This window comes from Meriones unguiculatus, chromosome 8, assembly GCF_030254825.1.
Source record: "Meriones unguiculatus strain TT.TT164.6M chromosome 8, Bangor_MerUng_6.1, whole genome shotgun sequence".
Lineage (NCBI taxonomy): Eukaryota > Metazoa > Chordata > Mammalia > Rodentia > Muridae > Meriones > Meriones unguiculatus.
The window spans coordinates 105,693,114-105,707,867 of NC_083356.1; the positions used below are offsets into that span (position 1 = coordinate 105,693,114).

General features: G+C 36.9%; 1 protein-coding gene across 2 annotated transcripts in view; it reads right to left on the reverse strand.

Annotated features, from left to right (window-relative positions):
• The window catches only part of LOC110541015 (sodium channel protein type 1 subunit alpha), a 127,641-nt gene that overhangs the window by 18,602 nt on the left and 94,285 nt on the right, over positions 1 to 14,754 (reverse strand). For both annotated transcript variants that reach the window (XM_060390321.1, XM_060390319.1), the window contains exons 18-21: positions 7,705 to 7,825; positions 6,083 to 6,237; positions 3,386 to 3,559; positions 1,710 to 1,832 (exon numbers count right to left, since the gene is read on the reverse strand). In XM_060390321.1, the coding sequence (XP_060246304.1) occupies positions 1,710 to 1,832; positions 3,386 to 3,559; positions 6,083 to 6,237; positions 7,705 to 7,825 (573 nt within the window). The remainder of the gene's footprint in view (positions 1 to 1,709; positions 1,833 to 3,385; positions 3,560 to 6,082; positions 6,238 to 7,704; positions 7,826 to 14,754) is intronic.

Genomic DNA, 14,754 nt, shown 5'->3' on the forward strand with positions numbered 1-14,754 from the left:
CCAAAACTTCTTTGTGCTTACCAATGAAGATAAGTTTTCATATGTGTTAGAGAAATTAGAAATGACTATTAAGTTTCTTAAAGTACAGTATAATGCTAGGCCACAGAGGAAGAGGATTCAGACAGTCCTGATGGGACCGGATAGACTAGTATAAGGTAGAAGAGGAGGAGGACCTCCCTTATCAGGGGACTAGGAGAGGGGCATAAGGGAGGAAGAGAGGGTGGAACCAAGAGGAGATGAGGGAGGGGGCTACAACTAAGATACAAAGTGAATAAACTGTAAAAAAGAAAATTACAAAAAGTATCCTAGTAATGGGAACAAGGACTGCCTCTGACATGAACTCAGTGTAAGGCTCTTTGATCACCATCTCCTTAGAGGGGAGCAGCCTTACCAGGCCACAGAGGAAGACAATGAGACCTGGGTCAGAGGGAAGGGGAGGAGGACCCCCCCATCAGTGGACTGGAGGAGGGCATGGGAAGAGAAAAGAGAGGAAAGGAGAGATGGAGGGCATGAGGGAGGAAGCTACAGTTGGTATACAAAGTGAATAAATTGTAGTAATTAATCAATCAGTTAATTAAAAAATAATAATCAGAAAAAAATTTTAAAAAGTATAGTATAGCAAGATTTCTAGAAGTTTTTTTTTTTAATTTACAAGGGAAGATATGCTATATGCCCTCTGATCTACATGCTGCAGAGAGAACCTGTAGTCACGTGGTTTATAAGTGTAAGTGAACCCAAGAGACTAACTGGACAACGCTTACTCCTTAGTTTATACATTTTATCTGCTTTGTTTAGAAAACACAAATTTTGGATCTTACAAATAAGAATCAATTTCTAAACTATGCATTTTATATAAATGATTGTTTTATGCTTTAAAATAATCATAATAACAATAAGCCAATAAATGAAAAATCCTAACCTGTGATGAATTATGGAGAGGGAGTTATGTTTTGCTCAAAAGGGAAACAAAATTTTGTGTACCTGAAAAATGAGATTTACATTAAGGTTCTTTAGTGAGTCATCTATGGAATAAAAAAAAATACATGTTATGTTTCTTTATCCTTAAGGGCTTTATTTTATTGTCCTAAGATGTGTGGGTATATATAATATTTAAATTAGTGTCTTACTTATTCATTAAGATTAATTCAACTACAATCGAGTCCGTGTTAGGTATAATTCAGTCAATGGTTAATGTCTGTCCTTGAATTTATTCAAATAATGAAAATTTTGGCATTCTAAAGACAAAACATTCAACACCTTTTTATTTTTTTCCTTTGTACTCATACACATTTGTGATTCGCATTGTTTTCCATAAGATTTCTTAAGTACAGATGGGTCATCAAAGGAGAACGACATGGCACAAAATCATCTTTAGGCAATTATTGCATAACTCCATTTAGTTCTCTAAGAGAGTATCTGCCTTTTTTTAAAAAACAATTGTATTAGGGATTATAAGGAAACTCCCAGGATCGATTATGAAATAAGATCATTTTAATTAGCAAAGCAGGTAAATGATATAAATCATTTTCAGAGAGGCCTATTTTCTCTTGCATATCACCAAGATGTAAATATGCAACAGAGAAAAGGATTAAGTAGCAGTTTTGCAAAGGGTTGCCATTCCTTTTGCATGCAGGTGTTTTTTTGTTAGTTAAATTGAATTCAGTCTATCTTTGGCACTAGACAACGCTTCAGAGTTTTCATTTTCTTACCCTCATCCCTTCAAATCGTGACAAGGCTCTTAGGGGTCTCAGAGCTCTGAGTGTCCTTAGGGATTTGATGGCCCCGAGTTCAGAGTAACCCAAGGCATTTGCTGTTAAACTGACCAATGATACCTGCGCAATGAAAATAAAAATAAATAAACGAGACTGCTTTCGTTCAGGATGCAGTTATCAGCTTATATAACAGATAGCAAGAACGCGGTCTAATGACGTATTGCTGTATGCATAGATCAGCGCCTCATTCAACCCTCATCAGAGACCCTCCTTTTTGCAGTAGTTGGGGTTAACACAGAGACCCACAATGTTGAATGAGAGGTCTTGGAATACTCAGCCAAAAAATGGGGCGTCTTCATAACCCCCACTCCCAGGCTTAGAGAGCTATGTGGATGAGGAGAATAAAAGAGTTTAAGGGCCACAGGTGATGAATGACTTCAAGGAAATAGTGTCTTCTGGATACAGCAAGGCACATGTGAACTCACGGAGATGGTGACAGCATGCGCAAGACCTTCAGAAAATTTAAACCAGACTAAGTCCCAGCAGGGAGGAGCAGGCAGGAGCAGAAAGTCCTTCCTGCCTACCCTAATCAAGAAGCTATTTCTACTGATACTACTGGGAGAAAGAAAATCAGTTGTTTGTTTGTTTGTTTGTTTGTTTGTTTCAATGGATTGACACTGGCTATATGAACCATACTCCAGAGCAGTCCTCAAGACCAACACAAAATGGACTAAGGTTTTATTGTTGTTGTTGTTTGTGTGCTTTTTTGTTAAAGTTTGGTGGGTTTTTGATTTGCTTTGTTTTGTTTTTGTTTCTTTTTTACTTTTATAATCTTCTTTTTTCTTTCTTTTTTTTTTAAGAAACTGAAGTTGTCAGGAATATTAAAAGCAAAGACTTTGCAAAATACCAAACCTTAAACCAAACTATGAGTTATGAAAACATGAGCTAATTTCTAATGATTAATTTTTTTTTCCATATACTGTAAAAGTGACATTTCTTTCAGGCTTCTTTTGAGTCACTTGATTCATTTTGACCTCACTGGGTGGTCTTGTTGCTTGTTTTAAGTAGATAAAATATTGAGTATTAACTAAAATTTTCTACAAGGATATTTGGTATATCAAGGACTTTCTGTAAATCTCATTTATGTAAAGGAAAATTTCCTCCCTGTCATAAAGTAGGCAGATCTTTCCCTACCCTCTTCAATCTTATTTGTAATGTAGTTAAAAATCTCTGTATAAAACCTTTCAGTAGACAACAAAGTTTTAAAAAATTACAGTAGTACTCACTGCTCCTCTTGTTTATTGATTTTCTTTACTATTGGGGAAGAGAACCAATCAATGAATGGGTGGAGATCCAAACTAGAGTCTTTGTGGTTCATAATATGTCACAAAAGCACCAAACCCTTTATATCCCCTTTTTCATCACTTACTTTATATATTACAATATGATTTTTTTTTAAAAAATGTTCTTTCTACTAGACCTTATCCCCCTTTTAAATTAGTCAATAAATTAGTCCAGAACTTGCAAGATCAATGCTATCATTCCGTGAGAAAGTTTAGGGCTGGGCAACCTATCCTGTCATCACAACAGTGGCCAGAGTATTGCCATTTTAGAATTAAGACACAAACAAGACAAATTAATCAAACAAAAGACACAATATGGAAGATACGTACATCAACAATTAAAAAGTCCAGCCAACACCAGGCATTGGTGAAATATGTTTGATAGCCATAGGCTACCCATTTGAGAAGCATCTCCAGGATGAAGATGTAGGTGAAGACCTTGTCAGCATACTCCAGCATGGTTTTGATGGTCTTTCGCTGATCAATGTATATATCTTCAAAGGCCTACAAAGAAAGCGTTATGCATTTTAGCTTTCAAATGACACTGTAGTCTTAAGGTAGGTTTTTCTGATTATATGCGCACATGGCGTTCCCGAAAGACAGGCGAGCAGAGGCATGGCGTTATCACGGTTCTGTTACATTCTGGGTCTTTTCCTTATAGACCAGAGGGAGAGCTATACTTTACTAAAACTGGAGCGGGGATTTCATGACTCCACTATTCCTAAAGTGAAATTAGAGTTTCCTGAGCCAGTTGGCTAGTCCAGGAAATATTTCTTAATGTCATTTTGCAAGGCAGCCATTGTGTTTACTTTCTTTTGTTTTTTCCTGGGTGTCACTCAGTGGCTAGAGTAGAGTAAGACATGTGAGACCAGGTGTTTGATCTTCCACACTATGAGAAGAAAAAATCAACTTGTCTCATTATTGCTCATGTTTTTTTTTTTTCTATAGAAAAAGATTAAATAAATAATTGTTTTTATAAAGCAGAAATTATGGTTTATCAACACACTGTACAATTTTATTAGCTGCCTCTTTGTTGTTTTTGTTGAAAATCTGTCTCTGTCTCTCTCATTTCAAGATATAGGGTCACTCTGTATAACAGCACTGGCTGTCCTCCTTTCTAGATCAAACTGGCATCTAACTCACAAAAATCCTACTACTTCTTTCTCCTGAGTGCTGGGATTAAAAGTGTGAACCACTTTGCATGTCAAACTGATTGCTGGATGTTTTGTTTATTTGATTTTTTCCAGACAAAGTTTCTCTGTATAGCTCTAGCTGTCCTGGAACTCATTCTGTAGACCAGGCTAGCCTCTAACTCAGCGATCTGCCTGCCTCTGCTTTCCAAGTGCTAGGATTAAGGATGTGTGCCATCATGCCTGGCTGATAATTTACTTTGTGGCAGAGATGTGACATTACTTAATAGGAATGTGACATTACTTTTGAGTTAGATTTAACTATGTGTTGTTCTAATATAAACATCAGCTGGTTCTTTGCTTCTGCTACACATTTCTTTTATGATGAAAAGATATTTTTTATCTAATGTGATATGTAGAAGACATTTATTCCATTAAGAGTTTTACAGGAAAATATATACCTGATTTTAAAACTGGTAATTGTGTTTCAATCAGGTAAATACTTTGTGTTTATTTATTTATGAATGTATACATTCTATCATTTATCTAAATCTATATCTGCATACATCACCTATGTATTTATGTAACTATATATCTATATAACATCTGTCTATATCTATCTATTGTCTTTCTATCAAACATCTTATGGCATAAATATGTCTTTATATCTAAAATTTTAAAATGCTATCAATATAGTTGCACATATGTACATGATTTTTACCTAAATTTAAATCGATTCTGATGCAATGAACACCTTCCTGTAAAGAAAATCCAGGCCTTACATAATCACTTAGGCACAGTACTCTCTATTTATTGTTACCAATGTCCGTTGCTCCTGAGTAGCCTGAGAACAGTGAATCCACCTGGAGTCACGACACCACAGAGTAAACTACTGCACAGTAGACTAACCTGGGCCCTTAGGGGCTCATAGAGCCTGAGCCACTAACTAAAGGGCACGCATGGGCTGGAACTAGGGCCCCTACACTTATGTAGCAGATGTGCAGCTTGGTCATCATGTGGGTCCTCTAACAGTGGGAGTAGGGGCTGTCTCCAATTCTGCTGCCTGCCTTGGGATCCCTTCCCCCTAGCTGGGCTGCCTTGTCAGGCTTCAGTGGGAGAGGATGTGCTTAGTCCTTTGACTTGATGTTGCAGGGTGGACTTCAGATGTTACATGGGGAGCCTTGTCTTCTCAGAGAAGAAGAGGAGAGTGGAGGAGGGGACCATAAGGGTAGGACTGGGAGAACAGGGAGTGGGCTTTGATCAGGCCGGAAGAGTTGGGCAAGTTTGTGATGCCCATTAAGATACCTCAGCAAATAGCTCATGACCTAGCCATGTAGGGTACAGACACAAAGCACCTAAAAGCACTACATTTTGATTGCCATGGTTCTGTATTTCATGTTGATCTTAATACTCACTTGGGTAGACATTACTGTCTAATAAAGAGTGATCAGATGTTCAAGGTGATTCTCAAGCTCAGGCTAACTTCTTAAAAAATAAGTGCACAGTAGAATGGCTTAAACTACAGCTTCTCACCACTGTGCATTGTTGCCTGATTTCTCTTAGGAGAGGAGATGCACAAAACTGTGCACTGATCAAGTTTCTTATCACTGTAGCTGATGATCTAAGACCTAATAAAAAAAGACCTCCCACAAGAATTCCTGGATTTGGAAATATTGAGTGAGCATGTGAGACAAGAAAGAGGAAAAATAATCACCATTTAGGGAACAAAAAAGAATAATAAGACATTCCTCAATTTTTTTTTCAGTCTACGCACTTTTTTTCTGTTGTTGTTTATACATTTTTAAAAATGTAATCCCTTTACAGCCTGATCCCAGTCACTGGTGTGAGGAGATTTTCAAAGGTGCTGCTGTAGCACTTTGAGTTAATGTGCACTCACCAGGGCGCCGCTACTCAGGAGAATCATGAACACAATGAAGGTCTCAAACCAGTTGTGCTCAACTATCCGGAAGCACGTTCTGCGCAGGTTCCACCACTGTTTTCCTCTTCCTTCTTCCACACTTATTTGACAGCACTTGAATCTCTGTACACAGCCTGCAAGCATAAGGTTCCAACAGGAATAAAGAAAGTAGCTCTGCCACCTCCACTGCACATCTGGTCAAGCCAAAGTTCATCCTCCCACTGCCGGTGCTATCCCTAATTTGCTGCCATCACACTGTAGGCTTAAAGTAACAAGTATATGTGAGCAGTCACTATCCATAGACACCATGCAGCAGCTTCATGTTTTGCCTTTTCTTTTGCACAATGTTGCCTTCAAAGAAAACACTATAAATTACAAGTAGATACAAGTGGTTTGCCTTAACTATGTGAACTTACTGGATTATGCCGAAGCTACTTTAGAAGAGAACTTCAAAATGAAATTAATGACTGGAGAGAAACATTCCCTCTTAAGGAGTGTGTAGGGTAGCATCAGCACATGTGTATTTTTGTGGTGCTCCAGAAAGGGTGTACTTGGTTCTCTAAGTTAGCTGAGTTCACCAACAGGTGATTTGCATGTTCCTGCTTTGTGGTGTCTTACACACTTGACACTAAATTTTTAAAGAAGAGAGATAAGCACAGGAACCCTGCCCTGAGGCAAAAAAAGAAGGAAAAGAGGATGGATGTCAGAAGAAAATAGAGAGAGAAAAAAAAAACACAAGGTAAGATCGGAAGAAGAAAGGATTGCAGGAAAGAGCGAAGGAATGGAGAAATAAAGGAAAAGGAAGGAAAGTTGCCAACACCCAAAGAGGAACGTTTTTCATAAGCAAATTGCCAGGTGAATTAAATGGGTATTCTTGTTAGAGCTGGTCAGACACACAAGAGACATCTCAAAGAAGTGTGAAGGTAGTTTAGAGAAAAGTTTACACTGATGATGTGCATAGTTTCTGTAAGGGACAAAAGGAGACTGATGACATTTTAAGCCTCTAAAGAAAAGAGCAACAAATAGACATTTGCCACCACAACTAACATTACCAAACTCAAGTCACAAAGGCACGAAACCATAATAAACACTAAATATGCGAGCTAGGTCTCTCACATCTGCTTGTAACACGGCAGGTTCAAACAGCCACTGTGCAGAGACCAAGGATCCAGGGCACTGTGTATTTCCTGCTGTTGCAACACTCATTGAGAGTTGTGCTTTTCATTTAAAAACCTGGCTTTAAATTTGAAATTCCCTTAATTTTCACAGCCAGAAAATTTATTATTAAGGCAAATTTTCTGTGAATATTGGGCAAATGTTTAAGGTGCGAACTTATTGTAAAAACATCACTCCTATTTTCTCTTAAAAATGACAACCATGAGATTTGATGAAATGAAACTATTTTTCTACAGACTCATAATCTTTGCTACAGCATGGAAGGAAACAATCAGAGCACAGTACGGGATTTCAGATTCTTGAAACACTTGAAATGGGCCTATTGCCAAGGTGTACTGTATTTAATCAACCCACTGTGCGTGGTCATCAGCTGAAAAGCCTCTACTCTGCAGGTACAGTGCGAGCAAGAACCCCCTCATCTTTACCTTCGGTGAAGCAGGCTTCAGGCTCAAGGGTTTCTTCAGGTTCCATGACAGGCTGTTCCTCTGCAGGTGCTCCAATGTCCACCGTGCTCCCTTCTGAGGAGCTGCTGCTTTCATTGAGTTTCTGTGCATAAAATGACAGAGAAAGCAAATTCCTTTACTTTAATTCCCTGATGAGTGGCATACCAGCAAGGGATTGTCAGCATGAATTTATTTCGTATTTTTCTTGAGGCAATGTAATCTGTAAATTTAGAGTAAAACAGAGATTCAGAAGAAGGAATGGTAAAACCTTAGTGTTGATTCATTTTGTGGAAAATTTTGCATCCAATCAGATTTCTGTTTTGTGTTGGGATTTTACAGGTGACCGTCAGCATCATGTAGTGAGGAAACCTCTGCCCTATGGACCTGAGAAAGAGGAGGATGTAATGATTTGTAGGAGTATGGAGGAGAGAGAAAAGGAATGAAACTAAGAGAATGTCTACCTTAGAAGAAAATAGCAGTCATTAAGTTATTTTGCATTTAAACATTTACATATATTTCTTTAACACTGTCTTACTTCTGAGCAATTGTGACCTGTTGCTTTCATTTACATTTATAATATTCATTGTTAAGTAGATCAGAAGATCTAAATAATTTCTTACAAAAGTATTTATATTTTTACTTTTTTTTTTCAATGCAGTTTATTCAGGAACATTGAACAATCCTCGGACCCCGGGGAAAGCCAGCCCACAGCTTATATATCCTCTGGGTAGCCAACCCAGGCGTGCCACGGGGGCAATGCAGATAGGTCCACATACATGGAAGCAAGCCAGATCCTCGGCCTTAGCCAAATGTGGAGTTGTTCGTGACAGAGAGCACTCACCATCGGGAAGGTGGAAGGCGGAAACCAGCTCCATCTTTAAGGCATAGCATTCCGCAGCTCTCTACAGTTCCCCCTTTTTGTTTTAGACGCATCAGGCAAGAGTAGAGGTCTGATCTCTGATATTAGAAATAAATTGGGACTTTGTACCGATGTTCATTTAGGTGTCATCCACCCAAAGAGCATCAGACCCGTCCGATACCTTTTTCTCAGAGGCGGGACCTGGGGCATCAGCCCGCATGCAATCAGACATGCTCTTCTCTGGGTCCAAAGCGGCTGACCCTGAGTGCAGTGCTTAGCCTCGCATCCTGAGCGTATCATTTTAGCTTTTTATGGTATCCAACCATGCTTGGGGAGAATGTCCTGCTTCAATGGCTGTAAAGGCCTGAATGATCATGGCTGCATCACCCTGTTGTGAGACTCTAATCTTGCATATATACCACAGGCAAACCAAGGAGACCAACACCAGAAGGCCTGCTAACACTCAAGATGACTTATGATAAGTAAAAAATACATCAATAAACAAATAAACAGACTATTAATTAAATAGCTTCAATTATTAGAAAATATTTTAGAACCTAAAGTGTTTCAGAGACAGATCAATAAAAGCATGGGAAAGTCAGTTTTCTCAACAAGTAACATTTGTGCTAATATCCCATGTGAAGCTAATTAAATAGAAACAGCATTACTCAGAGTTTGGCAATAGTGACCAGAAACATAGTTTTCTCTTAGGTTTCTCAGGAGTAAAAGGTGTTACAAGCAGCAGAAAATAGCAACTTATTCCAAGATAGAAGTTAGTTCTGAGTATTCTTTGTAAAGATGGCGTGTTAGTCTTCAAATTTGGGTACGAGTAATTAATGCATTTGATAGCTTAGCCAAGTAAGGTGCACTAAACACCAAGAAAGTGTTAGACACTTAGAGTTTATTGGCAATGAAAACATCCATGACCCTATTTGGTACTTAAAATAGAGTATGATATTTTCCATGTATATCCTAAAAAACTCACACTACCTACCCACTCAACACCTATTTTTAAATAACAAACTTTAAGCATCATGCTAAGGTTATTAATTAGAAAGATGGCTTCTACATCTGCTCTATACCCAGGTGGTTGCCTATCTACCTTTTAAATACCTTGTGAATTAGAAAATCAAAAGTCTTGTGATCTGCGCTGATATGACCGATCAGTTGTAGTTTTGAGTGTCCATTTTTAAGATTACCTCTGACGCTATACACACTGAAAACTATCTTCAACTTTCCAATAATTATGACATTAGCCCATTTTCCACATTCGGCATCTGCAGCTGGCAGTGTTCAACACAGGGCGAGACACCAGGTAGAGTTCTAGCTCTACATTTGGGATGTATCTGCTTTGAATGACCTCATCTTTGATGCTACCTCTTCTGGTTTCAAAACTTACCCAAGGATAAATCATGCATGTGTTCATCTAAGAAATGGAGGGAATCGTTAGAGAGTGGGCTTGAGTTACAATGGCCATCATTCACCAGGACATGGCCTTCTGAAGATCCCTATGTCACATCCTCAACACAACTGGAATTTATCATTGGCTGTAATGTGATAGTTACAGGCTGAGATTTGCTGCTTCAGTAAGTCATGTTGTACCAATGGCTTTTATTGGCATTGTCAGTGTAGTAAGAATTATTTATTTTACAAAAACAAAACAAAACCAAAAACAACTGTGTGCAAAGTATTTCATCAACATCCAGCATTCGTCACTTAAGAAAATGAAAGCATTTGATGCAAGATGCGTTGTCTTCATGTAATAAGTGAATTGGCTTGAGGAGTTAAGAGTCTTACTAATATACATTATTTACTAGAAATCCTATCTTCACCTTTGGAAAAAAAATTATTTGTGGACAGTGATACAGATACTTAATTAATATAGCAAATTTCACTTGCTGAACATACAACCATGATCTTCCAGATCTCTAAATATATTTTAGCCTTTATCGAGAATCACACTATTGGATAACTAAATACAACCGCTTCCTGAGTGGTTTCATTTTTTTCAGTGCCAAGAGAAACACAATTGTCAAGCAGTTTGTTCTCAAATGATCCTCATAAGTGAGATACTCTCTGTGTAAAAGTTGCTCCATCAAATTATAAGGTGAATGATGCTACCAGGAACATATGATTAGAATTTATTTTTACTACGTTTGTCCAGTTATTTTGTGTATGCATGTGTGAGTGTTTATGTATATGTGTGTGTGTGTGTGAACAAGTGCATGTGTGTCATAGGACACAGAAGGAAGTGAGAAGACAACTTGATGCAGTTGTTTCTTTTTACTTTCTGGGCCCCAGTTATTAAGTTCATATATTCAGGCATGGTGACAAGTGCCGTTACTCACAGAAGCATTTCACTGTATCATAACTGGTATTATTTCCTTGCACCAATGATGCCATGGTATAATAATGACATATTTAGTAACATACTGAGAATAGCTAATTTTACCTCTTGCCAACCATAACATCTTTTTCACGAGGACACTATTTTTACTGTTACCTGACTTTTTATTCTGCCTTAACAGAAAAACAAAAACCAAAGATTATTTATTTGATGAAACTAAGTACTATTTTTCTTGTCCTAAGAAAAAGATTTATCTGAGAAATGCCTAGACTGAAAACTGTAAGAACCCAAAAGACATTAAATTAACACATCTTTCAAAATATTATTTTGTGTAGCAGGCAAATCGATACCTACTTCAATAACATTCATTTATATTCATATTTTGTATTTTGACTTTGTAAGATACATAATGGTTTCCTTCTTATAAAGTCCTTTTAAAGAATATACACAGCCTGATAAGGTTTTTTTTTTATTTTTACATTGGCATTCTAATTCATAAAGATAATCTGAGCTTTACATTATTTCTATTTGTGCTTTATTCTTTGAAGTTATTGAAACAATTCTTTGTAATGAGGATATAACAGGAAAGTAAGACAAAAAAATACCATGAAAATAAGATAAACATTGGTGTGTAATTGGAAATACAAAAACTCAACCATGTTTACCAAAAGTTGGGTTACATAAAAGTCTGTTCTCTTCTAGTTTATAGAGGGAATTCAGTCTTGTAATTTATATTAATTTCACTTTAACTGGCTGGAGGTCAGTTGATCCTGTACAATATCTACTATTTTGAATTTACTAAGCTTTACTTTGAGTTTCACACAGTTTGTTTTTGTAAACACCTTATGGATACTTGCAAATAATGCTAAGGTTAAAAATACAAACACTTGTAATAAGATAAGTGTGAATTTGGGAAAACATTTCATACTTTCACTTTCATTATTATGTCATTGAGAATCTTATTGTCTTCATTTAATTTGTTATATTTTAATCAGAGAATAAAAATTGTATCAAAACTCTAAAGCAGGTGTATGCTTAAAATGAATTTTTATTTTTTAATTGTTAAGATTTTTTAAAAATGAGTTCAGTTTTTGACTGACAGATCCATGCCTCTCAAATGCTTTAGCTGCCAGAGAAGGGTTCACTTCAACTTTGCACACAAGGCATATTTCAGACAAGGTTCTAAAGATATTAGGTAACAAGGAAAGCCACGTTTTTAAACGTGAATTTAATTATTTCAAATTTTAGTGAGGTGGATTAGTTCTCTTCATGTTCTTACAATTGTATTAACTTCTAATCTGAATTTAAAATACCTGCTTCTCACTGTTCTGATATTAATAGAATACGTTAAATCTGTTTTAGCACTTATTAGGCTATTACCCACTCTTTAACAGACTTGTTTAATTAGAGAGACTGGGTATATTTTTACACATGAACCCCAAAAGATAAGCTATACACATATTCTCTGATCTGTGGACTCTATATGTACTTAGCAGGCTACTTAAGACGTGAGAGGAAACCTCATTGCAATCGACATAACCACTTTGCCATGCCCTCTAGAGCACTGTAAAATTGCTGACTAACTGCAATGCTGATGGCGAAAGAATTTTCCCTTCACTGTAGATTTGTGTCACATTTCTTGCTTTTGAAGATGTGCTCTGCTACTGAAAATGATTTTGATCTTGAGGATGAAACAACACAGAACAGAGCGAGAAAAACATGCTTGGTGTTTCTTTGGGAGGAACCAATTTGATGGCTTGTTCTTGTGTTCAATTTAAACATGAAATGTCTTTATTTTGAGACCTGGTTTATTATAGGGATCCTATTTATGGATATTACTCAGAGTTTAATTTTTAAATAGTGATCAAATAAATCAATATAAAATTTCATAATTGAAAGGGTATATAATGCATTGTTATATCTATGCACATAGAGAGATGCAACAAAGAGTAGCATTGAAGAAACTTATCTAAAACTGAGCATATACTATCTATGAACTGAGAATGTTAAATCTGAGCCTTTTACTGAGTTGATACATATATGCAAATGCATGTTTATGAGATTCCTGATGCTCTGTTATTATCAGTTATTATTGACTCAATAGGCTAAAAATACTTGGCAAAACAGTTTAAGTGGAGGACCAGTTTCTTTTGGCTCAAGGTCTCAGAGTAGGCAGTTTACAATGGTGGGGAGGGCATGCTGGTTCAAAGCAATGCATGTTATGGTGAGCAAGGAAGCTGAGAAAACTCTCTGCTGGCTTCTCCTCCTCCTCCTCCTTTTCCTCCTTCTCTTCTTTTTCTTATTCCTTTTATTCCTCTTCCTTCTCTTCCTCAATTTCTTTTTACTCCTCCTCCTCTTTCTTTTCCTCCCCTTTCTTTCTCCTCTTCTTTTTTCTTTTCCTTTCCTCATCGTCCTCCTCCTTCACTGTCTCCTCCTCCTCTCTTCCTCCTCCTCCTCTTCTTTCCTTCTTTTATTCAGTCTGTGCCTTAAGTCTCTGAGAGGGTATCACGTACATTCAGAGATAGTCTTCTTCTTAGTCAAACTTTTATATAAATTCCCCAATAGATATACCCTAGGGTGGGCCTCACAGTTTTCTAGGTGATTCTCCAGCTAACCAAATAGTCGAGGCAGATTAGCCATCACACTCCACAGTACCAAACATATGAATGTTAATTTGTCACTGTATTCTGTCTTAGAAGATATTTCTAATGTGTATTGTGTATATTAAAGGTCAAAATGATCTCTATTAATAACTCTCAACAAGGCAACAGTGTAATATCAAAGAAAAAGACCCTATTGAGACAGTAGATTTTAGGAAGCATCTTGGAACCTCAAACACCAGCCATTAGTCCCCTATTATGTCTGTTTCCCCAGTGCCACTCTCTTCTACCCCAACTTCCCAATACAGCCAGGTGGTGTTCAGTACACCCTGTTTGGTGTCACAGTAGGCAAAGTACATTTACATGATCTATTCTACTTTAATAAAAGGTTAATCGCTATAACAAATTGGCTTTTAAACTCCAACTGGGTGATGGCTTAAAATTTAAAAACATCTTATCGCTCATGTTTCTACCATTTTCATATCTGCAATTTTCAACTTAGCAGTCTTCTAAGCTACAATAGTATGCATGGGGAAAGAGAATTGTCTCTTGGGGTTCCATTTCCATGGACAGTCATTGATGATGATGTTGTGGTTCTTTTTGTTCTGAATTAATACAAACATAAGCTATACAATTATGAATCATGTTAATTTTTTAGATGAAAATTACTTTTTATGAAAGTTTTTTAAAAAATTTTATTTACTTTTATTCACTAACATCTATTCTCTTTGTATCCCAACTGTAGACCCCTCCCTCATCCCTTCCCAATCCCACTATTCCTCTCTCTTCTCCCCCATTCCCTTCCCCCAGTATTGCAAAAAAAAAGTCTACCCATTTTTATTCAGTAAATAATAGGTAGTAGCTTCATCAGATATTAAAAGTAGGCCTGAAGATTCAAGGATTTAAGATGAAGAGATTCAAACTAGAAAAGATTTTGCTAACTTATTTTTATCAGAAACTTAGAATCAATTCTTTAAATAGGATGTTTTGTTGCTATGGTTACTTTTGGACATGGTCTCATGGGTCCCAAGCTGCCCTGGAGCTGAGACCTTGAATTCCTAATCTTTATGACTCTATCTACCCAGTGACGGGATTGTAGTTGTGAGGCATCTTGCCCAGCTGACATTTAGTTTTCCCGTAATTGCCACTATTTATTTTCTTAGGAAAAAACACAAACAGTTTAAGTAAAATAATGTTCATAAAGAAATCGTTTAAAAATTCTGCAA